A 22,991-nucleotide genomic window follows, 5' to 3' on the forward strand; every position below is an offset into this window, starting at 1 on the left:
TGAGTTCAAGGTTTCTGTTCATCTCCGTTTGCGACAAGTGGTGATAACTGGCACATCGACGATCAAGAGGCATTCTACAATGATCCCACGCGATCTATGCGACGTCTCCTACTTCCTTGATTTGCATAACCTTACGGCTTGTCCTTCATGGTGTGCAATTTCAATGTGGAGGAGTGTAGTTTAGCTAAAATATTACTTTGTAAGAGATAATTATAAAAATATATGAGCACAAAAATATACATACCGGAGGGGGAGGTGGGGGTGCCATAATCTGATGTACTGGAGCTGGAGGACCACTACCTGGGAGTGGAGGTGGGGGAATTGCTGAACCAAACGGTGAGAAACTTGGTGCAGCAGCCTGTAACCAAGAAAATCGGTCTTTGAGCTACACAGAAATGATTTAATAATAATTCTATTTTGTAAATAAGTTAGTTTTCACAAAAGTGTGCACAAAGTGAGCTTTGAAAGTGCAAACTGACTATGACTTTTTGTAAAACTAGAGTTAAGTAGTCACATTCAAGACATATTACATAATATCTAAGTCTGTAATCATGATAATCCAGCAACTGTTCTATCTACTACCATAAAATAGAAAGCTATGGAGGTCATCAGTAAAAAAAAAAAAAGTTCTCTCCAAGTATAATTTTACTCCAAGCATAGTGAAATGGCTTTTTTCAGGCCCTCTCCCTTCTAGCAACTAAAATAACTGTATTGGTGGGGCATTGTGGTGGAGGTGGCGGGCTGTAACTCTTCACAGTGCACCAAAGATATGCAATTTATACAATACTTATTTACAAATATTACTTTTAGGCTACATTCACATAATAGTGGAAAAAAGCAGTTTTATTAATGGCTGTCACTTTTTTTTTAGAACCAAAGTCTATGAAAAAAATAAAAAATAAATATATATATATATATATATAATATATACACACACATACTTAAATACTCACCTCATCCACTTGAACGCGCTGAGACTTGCTCTGCACTGGAGGGAACTGATGCTCCCAGCATTTTGATGTAACTATTGGGGGAGATTTTTATAGTATGGGAACACTATTGGGGGCATTTTATTACACAGGGGGCACTATTAGGTGGATTTTATATATAGAGTCGCACTCTACAGGGCCCTATACTGTATATACTAGGCCTACTATGGGGTCATTATGGGGCACTGTGACAGTCTACAGAGGGCACTGCAGGGGTTGGGATGCTTAAAAAAATAAATAAACCAATTAAATTCATCTGTTTTTCAAGGCCATTTTTAACTGACATGAAAAACAGCTGTAAAAAACGGATAAACTGACAAAATGAATGCACACATGGATGCTGAATGGCCATGAAAAACTGACAGTGTGTTTTTTTTTACTGTTGTGTGAATGTAGCCTTAGGATTTTATATGATATTTTTTATAATAATTTGTGACATTACTTTCTATGTTAACCTAATGCTGGAATCTACATTAGGCCTCATGCACACAGCCGTTACCTGGACATGCCCGTATTGCGGCCCGGAAACAGCAGGCCTGCAATATGCGGGCACCGGCCGTGTGCTCACTGCATCAACGGATGCGGACTAATTCACTAGAATTGGTCCGCAATTCGGAAGGTGTGGCATCACACCTTCCGCAAATTGGGTCCCCTATGCAAGGAACGGCCAAGCAACGGCCGTGTGCATGAGGCCTTAACGAGGATTTCTGGGACCTCTGTATTGACAATACTGATCAATACTATCACAGAGTAACCGCCGCCAGCTGCCCGTCTCGCAGCAATCAATATTCCTTTAAGCTTCTTGAGGTCAGCCCCAGCTGGCCTCAAATTTCACACCTGCCCATAGAACACTGTGCTCAGGGGCGTAACAATGACTCATGGGACCTCATAGCTAAACTTGTAATAGAGCCCCACCATAACCACCTTGAACAACAGGTTCTGAACATGAGCAGCTACATGAGAAGTTACAGCACAGGCATTATGTGCACAATTATAGTATATAGTTTAGCACATGGTGCATTTACAGGTCCAGGACTCTCTTACATCTAGTTTGCAGATGCAGCAGTAACCTTAGACCCCATGCACATGGACGTATGTGTTTTGCGGTGTGCAAACTGAGAATTCGCAAAACACGGATACCGCCCTTGTGCATACCGCCATTTTCTTTTTCCCCTTCTATAGAAATGTTCCTCTTTTTGTTCTGTTCTATTTTTTATTTTTTTTGCGTTACTGCGGCATGGGCATACCATGTGCTGTGCACATTTTTGTAGCCCTGTTGAAATGAATGGGTCCACATCAGATCCACCAAAAATGCACAATTTTTTATTTATCTGACTATCATGATTGTGATTGGTATCGTTATATGGTGATCTCCACATTTTTATAATCCCCTGATAAACCAGTAAGATTGGGGAAAGGCGTTGGAACTTGGGCATCTCCATATCTAACGTAATTGGCAACATTTATATATATATATATATATATATATTGTTACTACAGAGCACTTTTGCACTTGTGTACATTTGGGGAAAATAAGTATTTTGCAAGCTTTCCCACCTGCAGGTCTTTTATACAGGTAACGAGTTAAAACTGGTGCAATTAATACAGGTAATGAGTGCAGAGTAGGAGGGATTCTTAAGGCTAGGTCTACATGACGTCATTTGTCGCAACCATGTTGCGCGGCAATTTTTAGAATGATAGTCTATGGTGTCGCACTGTGACATGTGACTGCGACGCGAGATGTCGTTGTGTAGACTTAGCCTACGGAAAAACTAACAGGTCTGTGAGAGCCATAATTCTTGCTGGTTGGTAGGTGATAAAATACATATTTCATGCAATAAAATGCAAATTAATTATTTAAAAATCATACAATGTGATTTTCTGGATTTTTTTTTTTCTGTCTCTTACAGTTAAAGTGTACCTACGATAAAAATTACAGACCTCTCCATTCTTTGTAGGTGGGAAAGTTTGCAAAAATCGCCAGTGTATCAAATACTTATTTTGCCCACTGTATAAACATATATATATATATATATAGTGCCTTGAAAAGTATTCATATCCCTTGAACTTTTCCACATGTTTTCACATTACACCCACAAACGTAAATGTATTTTTTTGGGGTTTTATGAGATAAACCAACACAAAGTATCAAGTACGTGTGAAGTGAAAAGAAAATGATATATGTTTTTCTAAATGTTTAATAAATAAAAATCTGGAGGGAAAACATATGTATGTGTATGTACAGTATATATATATATATTTGTGTGTTTATTTAAGTAACAAGAGGTTTGAAACTTCGGCTATTTTTTATCGATTGTCTAGCAATCAAAAAGTGCTATGTACTGTACCTTAAAATGGTACCAATAAAACTACAGGTTGTCTGCAGACAGCTCTATAGGTTGAAATCTAAAGTTATGACACACCCCAAAAATATTTGTAAAAATTTGGTACAAAAGTGGCAAAAGATAAAAAATATATTTATTAGTTTGGTATCTAAGTAATTATTCTGATCCTCTGAATGAAGTTTACATGTACATTGTACCACACAGTAAACACATTGGCCCCCAAACAGTGGAACAGTGATCAAATAGACTGTAGTCCAAAAGGGTACAAATGGAAACTTAAAGGGGTTATCCCATCATAGACAATGGGGGCATATCGCTAGGATATGCCCCCATTGTCTGATAGGTGCGGGTCCTACCTCTGGGACCCGCACCTACAACGAGAACGGAGCCGGGGAGAGTTGTGGCTGGAAGACCCGGGTTTCCCAGGGTCCGTCCACCACCAGGCACAGCTCCCCGCCTCTCCCATTGAAGTGAATGGGAGCGCACTGCGCATGCGCGGCCAGCGCTCCCATTCATTTCTATGGGGCCGAAGGAAATAGCAGAGCCAGCGCTCTGCTATTTTCGGCGGCTCCATAGAAATGAACGGAGGGCGGCTGCGCATGCGCAGTGCGCCCTCCTCCACTTTCTCTGCTCCGTTCTCCTTGTAGGTGCGGGTCCCAGCGGTGGGACCCGCACCTATCAGACAATGGGGGCATATCCTAGCGATCTAAGATGGGATAACCCCTTTAAGCTTGTCCTATAAAAAGAACAAGCCCTCACTCAGCATCATTGATGAAAAAATTTAAAATACAATTTTTTTTTAAAGTGTATTCACAGTGCAAAAGTAGTAAAACATTAAACAAGCCCTAATGCAGCTAAGGGAAATAAGTGTTCTAGCTCTTGGAATGCAACAATGAAAAAAAATAAAATTGCTTTGTCCTTGATCATTTGCAGGTCTCAGCGACATCGGCTACCTCCTCAATTTGCATAACCATTCGGCTTGTCTTTCTTGGTGTTGCAATTTCAATGTTGAGGAGTGTAGTTTAGATAGAAAATTACATTGTAAGAGATACTTAATAATATGAGCACAAAAATATACATACCAAAGGCATTGACGTAAACCTTCTATTTTTCTTTGTGAATTCAAAGCTTCCAAAATCTGAGGAGCTGATTGTATTGTACTGTGTTGCTGAATCAAGCAATTCCCCATATGAGGCTAGAGGAACCCCACATGGGACTGGAGGTTGGGGAATTACTGAACCGATGACTGTGGCCTATACAAAAATTATATAATAATTATATTTTTTTTATTGAAGTTGTAGTCACAATCAAGCCATTTTACCTAATATCTAAGGGCTCATGCACATGACCGTATTTTTTGTCCGCATACAATCCGCAAAAGGTGCGGACATCACACCAGTGTGCTGACTGCATCCATATGTCCTTTACGCAGCACTTGAAAAATAAAAATAAAATAGAACATGTCCTATTCTTGTACATTTTATGGACAAGGATAGGACTGTTCTATAGAGGGGAGGGCATTTCATTCCACATTTTCCACAGCCGGTATCCGTGTTTTGCGGATCCATAATTTGCGGACCACAAAAATGGCTACGGCCGCGTGCAGAAGCCCTTAGTCTGTAATCATGATAACCCAACAAGCGTTCTATATACTATCATAACATAGAAAGCTATGGAGATCATTGGCAGACAATAATAGGAAATGTTCTCTCCAAGTATAGTTTGACCGACTAACAACCACAATACCTGTAGTGGTGGGGCAGTGTGGTGGAGGCGGGGGGCTACAACTGTTTACAGTGCAGTAAAGGTTTGCAATTTATACAATGCTTATAAACACTTCCTTTATGATTTTACTTGATATTTATAATACAGTATCATTTTATAACATTACTAAATATGTTGGCCTAAGACTTGGTTCTACATTAAGGGGATGTTTTGGGACCTCAGTATTGATGACGTCACTGCCGCCAGCCCACCTACCTCGCAGTGATTGACATTACTTTAGCTCATTGCCAGCTCACCTGAAATCTCACAGGCTGTGTATGGAACACTGTGCTCAAGGGCGTAACAATGACTCATGGGGCCCCATAGCAAAACTTGTAATAGGGGCCTCGTACCACCATACCACCATGACCATGTTCAGTAGCAAGTTCAGAACATGATTATGGTGGTTCCCCTAAAGTACAGGGATAATGCACACAGTGATGTCACAGCAGTCATGGGAGAATGTGCACAGAGAAGTAACAAAGCAAGTAAAATGTGCACAAAGATGTCACAGCAATAACGCTCACAGTGATATCACAATAGTATCATGCTCATGGTGATGTACAGAAATAAATCAGTGAAGCCATAGCACAGAAATAATGCAAAAAGTAATGCACTCTTCTATTCTCCGTATACAGTATATCACTAACTACACATGTGAGTGTAGATGGGCCCCATTAGATACTGGGCCTTGTAGCACCTGTTACTCCTGCTACCCTGGTAGTTACGCCTGTGACTGTGCTTCCTCCTCGCTGGAAACATGCGCAGTGAATTGAGGTGCATACACCTCAATAGCACATTGCGCATTTACAGGTCCATGAACCTTTCACGGCTAGTCTGACAGACACGGCAGCAACCTTAGGCCTCATGCACATCCGGTCCACATTTTTTGTGGCTCTGTTGAAATGAATGGGTCAGCATCTTGTGGATCAGATGCAGAATAAAAATACGGTTGTGTGCATGAGGCCTTTGAAGAGGACTGTTAAGTGCACAGGTGTGAGATTTCGGATGAGCCGGCCCAGACTTTAGGAAGCTAAGGGAATGTCAATTACAGCGAGGTGGTTGGGCTGGCAGCGGTGACTCCATGACTAGGGAAATCCAGTTATACGCCTCAGTGATTCCTGGGCCCTTTTTTCAAGAAATTGCCTTTTAAATCATTTTAAGAAAAATAAGTCTCAACAGGGTAATGTGCCCAGTAGCAATGTGCAATTTGCCACATGGGCATAATGTGATGATCTGAATGCGAGGGAATAATAAAGTAGAATATTTTAGGATTATGTTTATGGAGGGCAACAAGCGGGGAATTTAGCCCTTAGGCAGTGTTGAGCGAACTTGTGTTTTAAGTTCGGCGTCTAAAGTTCGGGTTATCAAAGAATCGCGTTATGGATTCCGATATCATGGACCATAACGGAATTTAGAATCCATAACACGATTTTTCGATAACCCGAACTTTTGATGCCGAACTTAAAACACAAGTTCGCTCAACACTGCCCTTATGGCTTTTTCAGCGTGCCTAATAAGGGCTCATGCACACGACCGTGTGCTGCCTGAGCCTGTGCTGCTGACAGCAAATTGCTGTCCACACTGCACGGGCACCGACTGTGGGGCAGCCGCATGCGGATCGTGGACCCATTCACTTGCATGCACTACTTTTTTGCGGTGCAGAGGCACGTACAGTAAACCCACAGCAGCACTCCGTAGTGCTTCTGTCGGCTTCCGATTCTTGCCTCTGGTCCGCATCTCCAGGACTGTGGACCCATTCAAGTGAATGGGTCCGCGATCCGTGATGCACACGGCTGGTGCCCGTGTATTGCGGACCCACCGTATGCAGACCGAAATACGGCCACGGCCAGGCAACAGCTGTGTGCATGAGCCCTTAGGAAGATTTGTATTGGTGAAGTTCTTCTTGCTGTTTCAGTCCTTATTAGCAACAAGTGGCTTTAGAGGTCCCGATGTAGCCATACATTACACAGACAGTCCATTGATTTAGATGGGTACCGTAGTACCGTGAAATGCTTCACAAGAGACATTAATCATCATATAATAAACATATTAATGACTAAATATATCAAAATAAAATCTAAACATAAACCACTAAAGCTAAAATCACTGGCGCTAGATACTTGTATCAATGCTGCAGTGTTGTGGCAGTCCCATATGTCCTGCAAATCACAGTAAAAACAAACTTGGACACCGCGCAACTGCCCATCAAGCTAAAACACCCCCTCCTGCTATTTCTCTCTGATACAATAATGCCAATAAGTATCTCCACTAAAGGATCAAGATTACCTTGATTCGGATACTTTTCTGGAACTTCTCGTTCTCCGAGGTGCAGGTCACATCATATGGGGCGCAGGTCTTTTTAAGGTTCTTGTGCGCAGGGGGATTCTACAGATTAAAGGCTGCTAGTTGGGATTTCGGCCCCGGCCGGTGGCGAAAAACTCCGCTATGCTATTACTCGCACTCGCAGGGGAGCGGGTGACATCACCACTAAGAGCTACAAATCGTCAGTAGCACCAAAGAACACCAACGCGTTTCGAGCAAATTGCGATGCTCTTCGTCAGGGAATCACTTGAACGCTACTGTTGCTTTCTTTATATAGATATCACTTCTCTGCATACACTCTACCAGCGCCATGAATCCACCTGCGCCTCATTCGAAACAAAACAGTTAAATCTCGCAATTAAGGCCCCTGGGTATGAGTGTACCCATATTAAAAATCCATTGAGTTTCTTTTCTTGACATATTTTTAATAAAATCTCCTCCTCTCGCTTCCTTTTCCACTTTTTCTAACCCAATAAATGATGATAAATGAGAATGATGGAAGTTTTGAGGGATCGTCATCTATTAGGTTAGAAAAAGGAAAAGGAAGCAAGAGAAGGAGATTTTATAAAAAAAAATATATATGTCAAGAAAAGAAACGCAATGGATTTTTAATATGGATACGCTCATAACCAGGGGCCTTAATTTCGAGATTGAACTGTTTGGTTTCGAATGAGGCGCAGATGGATTCATGGCGCTGGTAGGGTGTATGCAGAGAAGTGATGTTTATATAAAGAAAGCAACAGTAGCGTTCAAGTGATTCCCTGACGAAGAGCATCGTAATTTGCTCGAAACGCGTTGGTTGGTTTTTGGTGCTACTGACGATCTGTAGCTCTTAGTGGTGACGTCACCCGCGCGAGTGCGAGTAATAGCATAGCAAAGTTTTTCACCACCGGCCGGGGCGAAATCCCAACTAGCAGCCTTTAATCTGTAGAAACCCCCTGCGCACAAGAACCTTGAAAAGACCTGAGCCCCATATGATGTGACCTGCACCTCGGAGAACGAGAAGTTCCAGAAAAGTATCCAAATCAAGGCAATCTTGATCCTTTAGGTCCCTTTCACACGAGCGAGTTTTCCGCGCGGGTGCAATGCGTGACGTGAACGCACAGCACCCGCACTGAATCCTGACCCATTCATTTCAATAGGGCTGTGTACATGAGCGTTGTTTTTCACGCATCAGTTCTGTGTTGCGTGAAAATCGCAGCATGTTCTATATTCTGCGTTTTTCACGCAGCCCTGGCCCAATAGAAGTGAATGGGGCTGCGTGAAAAACGCATTGCATCCGCAAGCAAGTGCGGGTGTGATGCGTTTTTCACTGATGGTTGCTAAGAGATGTTGTTTGTAAACCTTCAGTTTTTTATCACGCGCGTGAAAAACGCATCAAAATGCATTGCACCCGCACGGAAAAAACTGAACAACTAAACGCAATCGCAGACAAAACTGACTGAACTTGCTTGCAAAATAGTGCGAGTTTCACTGATCGCACCCTGAACGCATCCGCCCCAATCCGCAACCCCCGTGTGAAACCAGCCTTAGTGGAGATACTTATTGGCATTATTGTATCAGAGAGAAATAGCAGGAGGGGGTGTTTTAGATTGATGGGTGTTGCGCGGTGTCCAAGTTTGTTTTTACTGTGATAAACCACTAAAGTTTATATATCCTATAAAATATAGCCAAAAGGTTCAAGCTTCTTGTTAGTTAAAGGGGTTCTGCACTTTCAATTAACTGATGATCTTTCCTCTGGATAGATCATCAGCTTCTGATCGGCGGGGGTCCGACACCCGGGACCCCCGCCGATCAGCTGTTTGAGAAGGCAGTGGCGCTCCAGCAGCGCCGCGGCCTTCTCACTGTTTACCGCCGGGCTGCCCGCCCACTGACGTCACGACTTGTATCAACTAGAGTGGGCGCGGCTAAGCTCTGTTCACTTGAATAGAGCTTAGCCGCGCCCACTGTAGTTGATACAAGTCGTGACGTCAGTGGGCGGGCGGCCCGGCGGTAAACAGTGAGAAGGCCGCGGCGCTGCTGGAGCGCCGATGCCTTCTCAAACAGCTGATCGGCGGGGGTCCCGGGTGTCGGACCCCCGCCGATCAGAAGCTGATGATCTATCCAGAGGATAGATCATCAGTTAATTGAAAGTGCAGAACCCCTTTAAAAGAGTTTTCTGACATTTTAAGGCCCCTTTCACACGAGCGAGTCCCACGCATCAGACTCGCAGCATGTGTGAGGGAGAGCATCTGTTCTGAACCTCAGAGCACTGCCGGGGTCACATAGCATTGTATTGATTTATGATGCTATGTAACCCTTTAGGCCCCTTTCATACGAGCGTGACAGATTAGGTCCGGATGTGTTCAGGGTGCGTTCAGTGAAACTCGCACCATTTTACAAGCAAGTTCAGTCAGTTTTGTCTGCCATTGTGTTCAGTTTTTTCCGCGTGGGTGCAATGCGTTTTGATGCGTTTTTCACACGCGTGATAAAAAACTAAATGTTTACAAACAACATCTCTTAGCAACCATCAGTGAAAAACGCATCGCATCTGCACCTGCTTGCGGATGCAATGCGTTTTTCACGCAGCCCCATTCACTTCTATGGGGCCAGGGCTGCATGAAAAATGCTGAATATAGAACATGCTGCGATTTTCACGCAATGCAGAAGTGATGCGTGAAAAACAATGCTCATGTACACAGCCCCATTGAAATTAATGGGTCAGGATTCAGTGCGGATGCAATGTGTTCACGTCACGCATTGCACCCGTGCGAAAAACTCGCTCGTGTGAAAGGGGCCTTACAGTTCTGGAATGTATTGGATAACACTGGCAGCATTATGTCAGTGTCATCTAATACAGTCCTAATCAAAAGTTTAAGACCACTTGAAAAATGGCAAAAAATCATATTTTACATTGTTGGATATTAACAAGGTTCCAAGTAGAGCTTCAACATGCAACAAGAAGAAATGAGAGTGAGACAAAACATTTTTTGAGCATTCAATTAATTGAAAATAACAATTAAACTGAAACAGACTGTTTTTCAGCTGATCCAAATTTTAGGACCACAGGCCTTTAAAAGGCCAAATCTGTGCAAAGATGTGGATTCATTGTCATTTTCTGTCAGGTAGTCACACGTTGTGATGGCAAAGGCAAAGAAACTCTCCCTTTTTGAACGTGGTCGGGTTGTTGAACTGCATAAGCAGGGTCTCTCACAGCGCGCCATCGCTGCTGAGGTGGGACGCAGTAAGACAGTCATTTGGAATTTTTTTAATGATCCTGAGGGTTATGGAACAAAAAAGTAAAGTGGAAGACCCAAAAAAAGTCATCAGCACTGAGCCGGAGGATCCAATTGGCTGTCCGTCAAGACACTGGACGATCCTCAACCCAAATTAAGGCCCTTACTGGTGCTGACTGCAGCCCCATAACCATCAGATGGCATCTGAGACTTAAGGGCTTCAAAAACAAAAAACGTCTTCAAAGACCTCGTCTCCTTGAACGCCACAAAACTGCTTGTTTGGACTTTGCAAGAGAGCACCGAACATGGGACATTCAAAGGTGGAAGAAAGTTTTATTCTCCGATGAGAAAAAATTTACCTTGATGGTCCTGATGGTTTCCAACGTTATTGGCATGACAAGCAGATCCCACCTGAGATGTTTTCTACGCACCACAGTGGAGGGGGCGCCATAATGGTCCGGGGTGCTTTTTCCTTCAGTGGAACAATGGAGCTTCAGGAAGTGCAGGGGCGTCAAACGGACGCTGGCTATGTCCAGATGTTGTGGAGAGCGTTCCTCATGACTGAGGGCCCTCGTCTGTGTGGTAACGACTGGGTTTTTCAACAGGACAACGCTACAGTACACAATGCCCGCAGGACAAGGGACTTCTTACAGGAGAATAACATCACTCTTTTGGCCCATCCTGCATGTTCCCCTGATCTAAATCCAATTGAGAACCTTTGGGGATGGATGGCAAGGGAAGTTTACAAAAATGGACAACAGTTCCAGACAGTAGATGGCCTTCGTGCGGCCGTCTTCACCACTTGGAGAAATGTTCCCACTCACCTCATGGAAACGCTTGCATTAAGCATGCCGAAATGAATTTTGGAAGTGATAAACAATAACGGCGGAGCTACTCATTACTGAGTTCATGTTTGGAAGTTGGATTTCTGTTTTGGGGGGGTTTAGTTTTTTTTTGGAGGTGTGGTCCTAAACTTTTGATCAGCTGAAAAACAGCCTGTTTCAGTTTATTCGTTGTTTTCATTAAATTAAATGCTCAAATTTTTTTTTCTCTCACTCCCATTTCTTCTTGTTGCATGTTGAAGCTCTACTTGGAACCTTGTTAAGATCCAGCCATGCTAAATATTATTTTTTTGCCATTTTTCAAGTGGTCTTAAACTTTTGATCAGGACTGTATGTCACCTGTATTATTTTTAACCCTCTATTTAGCTCACAAATTAGTTTTAATGGTGTGAATTAAAAGTTACATTTTATTTAGATACAAGTATTTGGGTCAAGTTTGGTATTTAGCCATTTGGTTTATTGTGGAGATGTAGTTATCATACCTATACCCAGATAGGGTCCTCTTTTTGAAAATTGTACACTCGCTGACACATGCTGCAAGTCTGAAGTGTGGAACTCACTCATGTGAAAGGGGCCTAATACTGATGACCTATCCTGAGAATAGGTCATAAGTATCTGATTGGTGGGGTCCGAGACCCGAGACCCCCACTGATCAACTGTTTTGAGAAGGCTCTTTCTCACAGCTCGCCAAGCACTGCACTGTACATTGTATAGCAAATGTGCTTGGTACTGCACTTAGCCCCATTAGCTTGAATAGGGCTGAGCTGCCCCTAGGCGGCGTAAATGATGACGTGACATCACTGGCCTAGGAAAAGCTGAAAGAAGCTGTGAAGGAGGTCGCTGCATGTCTCCTCCGCTAGCGTGCAGGCGATTGCCAGGCATCTGTACACGCTAAGTCTACTTTCACACTGGTGTTTTGGCTGTCCGTTTGTGAGATCCGTTCAGGGCTCTCACAAGCGATCCAAAACTGATCAGTTTGCATTCTAATGCATTCTGAATGGATAAGGATCTGCTCAGAATGCATCAGTTTGCCTCCGTTCCGTCTCCATCCCGCTTTGGAGTCTGCTTGCAGCGTTTTGGTGTCCGTCTGAAACTGAGCCAAACAGATCCGTTTTCACTGACACAATCTGGCACAATAGAAAACGGATCCGTCCTCTATTGACTTTCAATAGTGTTCAAGACGGATCCATCTTGGCTATGTTACAGATAATGCAAACTGATCCGCACAAAACGCGAGTGTGAAAGTAGCCTAAAATCCGGGATCGGTGCAAGAATCGGGGGAGCCTAAATGTGTGTGCAGCAGCCCCTGTCCTCCTCCTGCACATAAGTTCCCGTGTCAGGGCTCCATAGGAATATAGTATAATCCCCATAGACTCCAATGCTAATGCACTGGAGTCTATGAAAGAAGCAAAAAAGTTATTAAAAAAAAATCTAAAAATTCTAATCACCCCCTCTTTCCCCAAAATGAAAATAAAAAGAAAACACAATAAAAAATAAAAATAAAACACATCATGTGCAATGCTGAGATGTACTATTAAAATGTAAAAATATTTATCAAATACGGAAAACAGCAAATTGGGAAAATTGGGAAAAAAAGGCAAAATGGCCAATTCCCACAACAAAATTAAATAAAAAGTGATCAAAAAGTCATACAAACCTCAAAATGGTATTGATGAAAAGTATAGATTGCCCCGCAAAAAATGAGCTTTCACACAGCTCTGTACACATAACTACAAAAACGTTATAGGGGTCAGAATATGGCAACAAAAAGACAAAAATAATTTTATTTAAGGTTTTTATATTATTTTTTCAGTACAAAAACGCAAGAAAAAGTATACATATGAGGTATCGTTGTAATTGTACTGACCTGGAGAATGAAAGTAAATGGTCAGTATTACCATACAGGGAATGCCGTAAAACAACAAAACCCATAAAACTGTTGGGAATTGCATATTTTTTTTCCAATTATACCCCATTTGGAATATTTTTCCCAGCTTCCTACTATAGCATATGCCAGGCATGCTCAACCTGTGGCCCTCCAGCTGTTGCAAAAATTACAACTCCCAGCATGCCCTAATAGCTGAAGGCTGTCCAGGCATGCTGGGTGTTGTAGTTTTTCAACAGCTGGAGGGCCGCAGGTTGAGCATGCCTGGCGTATGCAATATTAAATGGTGGAATTATAAAGTGCAACTTGTCCTGCATAAAACAAGCCCTTATACAGCTATGTGAACGGAAAAATAAAAAACGTTATGGCCCCAGAAAGGCAGGAAGTGAAAAACGAAAACACAAAAACTAAAAAAATTATGTTAACACACGGGTATACGTACCGGCTTCAATGTGGTTAGGTCTTCTGCCTATCTCAATGCTTTCAACAAGTGAAAAACACTTTTCTTTGGGCTCTGTCGCTATACATAATTTGACTAACGGCTTTTTGCGTCGCAGAGCTTTAGGCGGGCTGGGTTTAACCTACAGGAGAGAATAGTAACTATTATAATGAATTATTCTCATAATAAATGCATTTCGTATATGACTGTTAATAGTCACAAAAAGCATGCACATAACAAGAGCACTGGAAGCACAAACGTTCCTTAGCCTAATATAGGAACGTCTCACAAGGTAACAATATATATGTGTATGTATATGTACAGTGACACACAGTATGTCACCGTATGGACAAATATGCAGCTAAGCTGCAGTCACTGTCCTTGTGTCTTAAAGGAGAAGAGACAATCCTGAAGAAAATAGATGGCAGGTAAGCAGCGTCCATGCGGTACTGGCTTAAAGAGATTTCCCCTACAGCACCATTTGTTTTTCAAATGTTTTTATTTAAGGCTGACATAAAGAAAATAACATACATTTTGTTATAAACAATAGTATTAAGCATTATTATTTATGACCCAGCTTTGACCTTTCGAATACACTCAAATATGACAATACATCAAAGTTATTTTGTCAACCTTTTTTTGTTTGTTTTTTAAGGAAAAGGGTGGGGGGGGGGGGGTAAAGAGGGATGGGTATGGGAAGAAGTGGTGGGGGAACCCTAACTAAATTCTCCGTGAACAGAACATAACAGTAGCCCATTTCACTCATCTCATCTCCTTAATTAGTTTGTATGAAATCTAAGCAAGCACGCGGCACGCAGGGACCCCCATCAAGCACCCCGGTTAGATCACATCCCTGATATAGGTAGGTCATTTGATAGGATACGTATCTGGTACCATGAAGTGAGCTGGAAACATTCCTGGATGCATCTCCTAACCTGGAGAGGCAAGATATCTATAAAACCCTCCCAGAATGCGGAAAATTTCTTCACTTGAGTCTCCTTTTTGAAAGATGCCTCTACCCAATCCATTTTCCATTAAGAAGGAGAGTTTCTGTAAAAATAGCTTAAATGGTGGAGGTGAAGGGTCAATCCATGTGTGGAGGATGGTCTTGACCCCCGCCCCTGCTACTAGAAATAGTAATTTCCGTCTGCCAGGGGTGCATCGTGTGGTTGAGGAGTCAATATACCCAAAAATGCCCCATATAGGGACTAGAGGTGCTGCTGACGTCAGATAAGTGGTGGTGAATGTGCGTATTTTACCACAAAAGGATTGTATCACCGGGCATGACCACAAGCAATGAAAAATATCTGCTCCTGCCTATCCACATCGAAAGCAACTATCCGACTCGAAGACACAATTCGATGGCCCTGTACCGGAGATATATATGCCCGGTCGTACTTATAGAGGTGGGGTCATGTAAAGAGTGAATGTGGACATATTTAGTGCGGTTTTGGGTCAGACGCGCCAAAAGGCGTCCCGATTTGTTTGCCTCCCTGAAATATTTGTTCTGATCCAACCAGGGTCATCCAGATTGCCTGACTATGGACAAAGGACTCTAGTATCTGTTTAGTTTCCTCATATATTTGTTTGGTCTGTGGGGAGGGAGAGTGGGCATATGACTGTTGGGATGTGAGCAGATTTGTATGCAGGGAGGAGAATTTCTCAGCAGCTTTTTTGCATTTCAATCGGATGTAGTTGATAATATGTCCTCTAAGGACTGCCTTGGATATTGCCCATAGGAGTGGGAGGTTATCTAAGTGTTCAATGTTCCACAAAATTGTCCCAGTGTATTTTGAGGTATTCCTGGAATTCGTCTGACTTACAAACCGGATTCCAAAATAGTTGGGACACTATACAAATCGTGAATAAAAACTGAATGCAATGATGTGGAGGTGCCAACTTCTAATATTTTAAGGGAAAAATATGTTGAATCAGAATTTCATGGTGTCAACAAATCCCAAAAAAGTTGGGACAAGGCCATTTTCACCACTGTGTGGAATCTCCCCTTCTTCTTACAACACTCAACAGACGTCTGGGGACCGAGGAGATCAGTTTCTCAAGTTTAGAAATAGGAATGCTCTCCCATTCTTGTCTAATACAGGCCTCTAACTGTTCAATCGTCTTGGGCCTTCTTTGTTGCACCTTCCTCTTTATGATGCGCCAAATGTTCTCTATAGGTGAAAGATCTGGACTGCAGACTGGCCATTTCAGTACCCGGATCCTTCTCCTACGCAGCCATGATGTTGTGATTGATGCAGAATGTGGTCTGGCATTATCTTGTTATAAAATGCAGGGTCTTCCCTGAAAGAGATGACATCTGGATGGGAGCATATGTTGTTCTAGAACCTGAATATATTTTTCTGCATTGATGGTGCCTTTCCAGACATGCAAGCTGCCCATGCCACACGCACTCATGCAACCCCATACCATCAGAGATGCAGGCTTCTGAATTGAGTGTTGATAACAACTTGGGTTGTCCCTGTCCTCTTTGGTCCGGATGACATGGCGTCCCAGATTTCCAAAAAGAACTTTGAATCGTGACTCGTCTGACCACAGAACAGTCTTCCATTTTGCCACACTCCATTTTAAATGATCCCTGGCCCAGTGAAAACGCCTGAGCTTGTGGATCTTGCTTAGAAATGGCTTCTTCTTTGCACTGTAGAGTTTCAGCTGGCAACGGCGGATGGCACGGTGGATTGTGTTCACCAACAATGGTTTCTGGAAGTATTCCTGAGCCCATTCTGTGATTTCCTTTACAGTAGCATTCCTGTTTGTGGTGCAGTGTCGTTTAAGGGCCCGGAGATCACGGGCATCCAGTATGGTTTTACGGCCTTGACCCTTACACACAGAGATTGTTCCAGATTCTCGGAATCTTCGGATGATGTTATGCACAGTTGATGATAGATGCAAAGTCTTTGCAGTTTTTCGCTGGGTAACACCTTTCTGATATTGCTCCACTATCTTTCTGCGCAACATTGTAAGAATTGGTGATCCTCTACCCATCTTGGCTTCTGAGAGACACTGCCACTCTGAGAAGCTCTTTTTATACCCAATCATGTTGCCAATTGACCTAATTAGTGTTAATTGGTCTTCCAGCTCTTCGTTATGCTCAAATTTACTTTTTCCAGCCTCTTATTGCTACTTGTCCCAACTTTTTGGGGATTTGTTGACACCGTGAAAATTTGAATGAACGTATTTTTCCTTTAAAATGATACATTTACTCGGATTAAACGTTTGATCTGTCATCTACGTTCTATTACAAATAAAATATTGACATTTGCCATCTCCACATCATTGCATTCAGTTTTTATTCACAATTTGTTTAGTGTCCCAACTTTTTTGGAATCCGGTTTGTATATAGATATGTTGGAAATTTCCATAGCCTAGTTCTGATTTGTGATTATAGGGTTTGTATAGTCATGGTGATGGGCGCTTGATCTGAGATTGTAATTGCCATAATCGAGGTGTCTTGAATAGTGTGGAAAAGGGAGGTTGATGTTAATAGGTCAGGGGTGCACAACGTTTCCTGGTTGGGGGCCACATTGCCAGACTGAACCAATGACGAGGGCCACAATTAAAATTTAAAGGTGTATTAACAACTGAAATATTGTACTTATGGCATGTTGAACACACATTATATACCATTAATGTCTAGTTACACTTCTAGGACTCCCATCTAATGGGAGAAATACATGAAAAATACATGTGAGCAGCCACAAGACATAGGCATACATGTCTGTTACCAGATGGTTGGGGGCCGCACAGAATGGTATCAAGGGCCGCATGTGGCCCCCGGGCCGCAGGTTGTGCACCCCTGTAATAGGTAGTCAAGTCTTGAGAAGCTAGCGTGTGCTGCAAAGTAAAAGGTGTATTCTCGGGAGGTGGTGTGTTGAATTCTTCACGGGTCGCATAGGGATACTGCTTCCAGTAGGTTTGTGAGGTCCCTGGAGGACGGTCTAAGTGATGATTGTGAGGTGGAATTATCTAGAATAGGGTAGATGGTGGTATTAAAATGGCCTCCAATGATTAGGCTAAGATCTGCCCTAGGTAGAAGGGCCTGGAGTCTAGCGAAAAAGTCTGTGTTAGTTTGATTAGGGGCATATATGTTAAAAAGGATATATGACTTCCCCGCTATTTGTATTCGGAGCAGTATATACCTGCCCCCTTTATCTATAATTTCCTCCTCTATAGACACCCCCAAGCCCCTTCTGAACAGTATGGCTACCCCCCTGGCTTTGGACATATAGTCTTCTGAGTAACATCCCTCTAGCCAAGTCGCCCGTAGGCCCCTATTGGATCCCTGTTTCCAGTGTGTTTCTTGTAAAAATATTACATCTGGTTTCATACGTTTTAAATGGGTGAGAACCTTTTTTCTTTTGACTGGGTTATTAAGGCCCGCTACGTTCCAGGATTTGAGTTTTAATGTGGAGGGGGTGTGATAGTCCTCTGTGTCATGAAATATGTGTGGTGTCATCCGATCTCCGTACTGTGGTGTAGAAGTACAAAGATTGCATCGTAACTGACCATTCCCCATCGTCCCAACAGTGAATGAGGTGGCGAGACCAAGGTGGCGCGCTCAAGGGCCCGCGCGCCGCAACAAAAAGCCTGGAGGAAGAAAGTAGGAGGAGATGAGTGGGCAATAACAAGAACAAAACATAAAAAGAACCATATAAACAACTGCATAGTAGTGCAAACACATTGTAAACAAAACAGTGTCCCGCAGTCTAGTTCTGATGGGGGCAATGAGACCCATATGTTACCCACAAGCGTAAGATCATGGGTGTAGAAAGGCACATGGTACCCTCCCATTATGGTAGTACAGGTTTCAGTTCTCTGGATCAAGGCAGAAGTGACATCGGGCATCCCATGGATCTTTGAAAATTAGTTGCCTGCCATTTTCCAACACTAGTAGATAGATGTGCAGCGTGATATTCTACAGTGTTGAAAAGTCAATCACTTGTAGTATAGACCCCAAGACAAAAAATAAAGGAAAAAAAGCGCCAGACCCCGTATCAAGTACAGTTGGAAATAGAATGAAATGGGAGTAGAAAACACCTCTACACGGTGATGACTACTAGATAGCACAGAAATGTGTCGTGAAGCAATAGTGTGGAGTCGAGATAATGTGTGCTCCGGGTAGAAGACCCTGAATATACACCGCTATGCAAATAAGACCAACTAAAACCCTATAGTCAAATGGTGGTGTGGTTAATAAAGATAAAATGATAAAAATGATATAAATAGTAAAAGTGTGAAGTGCCCAAGCAGGACAATATCACACGAAATAAATAACACTCACTTCACTGGGGGGTAGTCATCAGGATAAGCATAAAACACCTGTGACTTGGACCCCCCTGACCAGGATCGCATGTAGAGTCGTAGTGATGGAAGGCAGCAAAAAGTCCAGTGCTTCTGATCAATCACCTTTAATGTGTATACGTGGCTCAACGCGTTTCGGGGACAACAAATCCCCTTCTTCAGGAGCATTACATTACATTTTCCAACACTCCCAGTTTTGCCGGGTAGAGCAGTTGGAATCGAATCGCCCTGTCGTAGAGACCTTGGCATATTGGGGTAAATGCTCTCCGTTTCTGGGATACTAAAGCGGAGAAGTCTTGAAAAATCAGGATGTTGTGTCCTTGTACCTTTAGTGTACTTTTTTTTGCCTACTTGTATGCCAAAGTCCATCCATCACATTCAGGTTGAGATTGACGACTGAGTATGGGTTGCCACTCCGTATTGTTGGATTTATGGATTTCCATTAAGTAACCTGGCTATGTCAGTCATTAAAGCACTGGTATCTCTTTATATATACATTTTTTACATCTCTGGCTATTTGACCAAGATAGCCTTATTTATACTGACTTGCCGGTGGAACGCATAGCCACACCTACGGGACGCCACAGTGGAACGCAGTTGCTCACATGATCCAGCCTCTGCCGCCGACGGATGACGGTTTGGACCATTTCTGGCATGGTGGAACGCACGGCCATTTTGGATTTTGGATATGGAGACTGCAGAGTCAGCAAACCAGATATTGACCACACAGGCAACATAACAAATATAAAAAATAAAGACTTAGGGCTCATGCACACAAACGTATTCTCTTTCCGTGTCGGTTCCGTTTTTTTGCGGAAAGTATGTGGAACCATTCATTTCAACGTGTCCGCAAAAAAAAAAAAAACAGAAGTTATTCGGTGTGCATTCTGTTTCAGTGTGTCCATATTTCCGTCCACATTACGGACAAGGATAGTACTGTTCTATAAGGGGCTAGCTGTTCCGTTCCGCAAAATACAGAATTAACACGGCTGTCATCTGTATTTTTTGCGGACTGCAAAATACATACGGTTGTGTGCATGAGCCCTTAGGGGGAGATTTATCAAACTGGTGTAAGGTAGAACTGGCTTAGGCTACTTTCACACTTGCGTCATGGATGGATCCGTTCAGATAATACAGCCGCCTGCATCCGTTCTGAACGGATCCGTTTGTATTATCTTTAACATAGCCAAGATGGATCCGTCTTGAACACCACTGAAAGTCAATGGGAGACGGATCAGTTTTTTATTGTGCCAAATTGTGTCAGTGAAAACGGATCCGTCCCCAATGACTTACATTGTGTGCCAGGACGGATGCGTTTGGCTCAGTTTCATCAGACGGACACCAGAACGCTGCAGGCAGCGTTTTGGTGTCCGTCTCCAAAGCAGAATGGAGACTGAACTGATGCAAACTGACGCATTCTGAGCGGATCCTATCCATTCAGAATGCATTAGGGCAAAACTGATCCGTTTTGGACCGCTTGTGAGAGCCCTGAACGGATCTCACAAACGGAAAGCCAAAACGCCAGTGTGAAAGTAGACTTAGTTGCCCATAGCAACCAATCAGATTCCACCTTTCAGTTTCCAAAGGAGCTGTGAAAAATGAAAGGTGGAATCTGATTGGTTGCTATGGGCTTCTAAGCCAGTTCTTCTTTACACCAGTTTTATAAATCTCCCCCTTAAAGGGAACCGGTCACCAGTTTTATGGTGTCCTAACTAAGGGCAACATAAATGACTGATTCTTTTAGCAAAATGCTGGGTCACTTTCTTTAATTGACCCAGTCAATCTGCCAACATCTTGTATTGAAAAGCTCCAGCTGATAATGATGAGTCATGAATATTCATGAGCTCCTGACTCTCCCCGCCCACCTGCTGCTGAATGACAGTTATTTTCCATATGAATCAGCAGCAGGTGGGCAGGGGAGTGGCTATAGCTCTGAATTAAATATACGCCGGACTCACTGACATCACGCTGGACTCAAATCAGCTCATTAGCATGCGGCATGCGGCATCTTTGTGTGTATATTATGAGGTAACCATCTGTCACACCAGTAAGTGAATACATCTAAGGTACTTTTTAGTAGTTAATGATTGTATATAATTAGTTAGATTATAATCAAATATCCACATGACAGGTTCCCTTTAAACTGTAAAGTTTCTTTTTACTCTCAAATGTAAAATAAAAAAGGGATGTAAAATAAAGAGAACTTGCACATCCTTGCACTGGCTAGTCCCAGGATGATTTATAAATTTTTGTTGCTTTTTGGGGAAACTAGCCAGTGGTATTGTATTCGTGGGGTCTCCATAATAATTATGATGACCTATAAGAGCACTAACTATGCAGAACTTAGGCCCTGTCTGTTCACATCATTTTTCCCTGTTGTATACTGTATATCAAACACAACCATAAGCCCTATTGATGTGTTGGAGTACCTCTCCATTATGAAACAGCACAGTTTCAGCATTGTTAATACACAGTCATCCTACAGACAATGTAGTTAGTGAGTCATTTTACTGCAACTATATTAGTGACAAATTCCACTGTGTGCCTATAGTGTAGCACGCCTTGGAGACTTCCATCAGAAGTAGACGCCAGCAGCATTGCCCAATGGATCAATGTACATTGGAAACACTGCATGCATCAACTCTCCTCATGAACAGTTCACCGTACATTGCAACAGAAATACATTAAGTAATGCAAACACAAATACATAACAAATGGCCCTAGTCCTCAAGCCGTACCGACAATGGAGGTTCCTTCTCTTCTAAACAAAAGCTATCCACTGGTGCAACGTCAGGACGTGACATTTTGGACATGAACATTTGGGAACGAATATCCGGTAAACTTGATTCCTGTTTCTTCCTAGAACACTACAAAAAAAGAATGATAGCTATGATTTACAATCAATTATTCTCACAATAAATGCAGTCTATGTAAGAACACTTAGTGGGGTTTCCAGGAACTAAACTGATTAGGCCTGAACTGCAAAATCAGGGACAGACGGTGGACAGACGTGGCACTATTTCTGGGGGGGGGGGGGGGGCAAAGCAGATCATTTTAACTAATCCTGAACAACTAATTTAAAGGGAATTTGTCACCCCTGTCACCCACGAGTAGTACTGCAGGTAAGGAGTCCAGATCACTCATTTTTATTTTCCTACTGCCCTCGGTCCCCCCACTGCCAGCGATCAATGCTGAACTGAAATACACAGTCCGGACTGCTGTGCTGTTCTACCATAATGGAGAGGACTCATGTGCGCATGCACAGCAATCCCGACAATGTATTTCAACACAGTTCTCATCAATGACAGCGAAAGAACTGGGGGCAGGAGGAAAATAAAAAATAGCGATCTGGACTCCATATCTACAGTACTACTCATATATTACTATAGATAATGGTTCAAAATCGGGGTGACAGACTACCTTTAATTAGAATGTATTATCATAAAACTTTATCTTTAACCACTTCTCAATGGAGCCATTTTATTTTTTTTTATTTTTTTTAATTCACGTAGCAATATGAAGGCTTGTTTTTTTTTTTGTCAGACAAGTTGCATTTTTTAACAGCACCATTTACTGTACTACTCCATCTGATGTAATAGTAAGCCGTGAAAAAATTATTAATGGTCTGGAATGGGAAAGAAACAAATTTACCAAATTTCTATAGCTTTTTCTATGTTTTAATACTTTAAAAGAACATGTCATCAGTAGTCAGTCACTCAAGAGCTAAAGTAAGTGGTTTCTGAGAACCAGCATCAAAACCATCACAGCTGCCTGAGAAGAGTCACAGCTGCCTGAGAAGAGTCATGGTTATTAATGAGCTCCTGCTGGCTCCACCCACTTGCTCATAATTGGTGCTTTTTTCCTTAGG

General features: G+C 42.6%; 1 protein-coding gene across 1 annotated transcript in view; it reads right to left on the reverse strand.

Annotated features, from left to right (window-relative positions):
• Positions 1–244: 244 nt before the first annotated feature.
• PARP4 (poly(ADP-ribose) polymerase family member 4) overlaps positions 245–22,991 on the reverse strand; it is a 200,755-nt gene continuing 178,008 nt past the window's right edge. The window contains exons 36-39 of the mRNA XM_044288460.1: positions 21,862–21,990; positions 13,808–13,946; positions 4,417–4,587; positions 245–358 (exon numbers count right to left, since the gene is read on the reverse strand). Of these exons, the coding sequence (XP_044144395.1) occupies positions 4,508–4,587; positions 13,808–13,946; positions 21,862–21,990 (348 nt within the window). The 3' untranslated portion in view covers positions 245–358; positions 4,417–4,507. The remainder of the gene's footprint in view (positions 359–4,416; positions 4,588–13,807; positions 13,947–21,861; positions 21,991–22,991) is intronic.

Source organism: Bufo gargarizans, chromosome 3, assembly GCF_014858855.1.
Source record: "Bufo gargarizans isolate SCDJY-AF-19 chromosome 3, ASM1485885v1, whole genome shotgun sequence".
Classification (NCBI taxonomy): domain Eukaryota; kingdom Metazoa; phylum Chordata; class Amphibia; order Anura; family Bufonidae; genus Bufo; species Bufo gargarizans.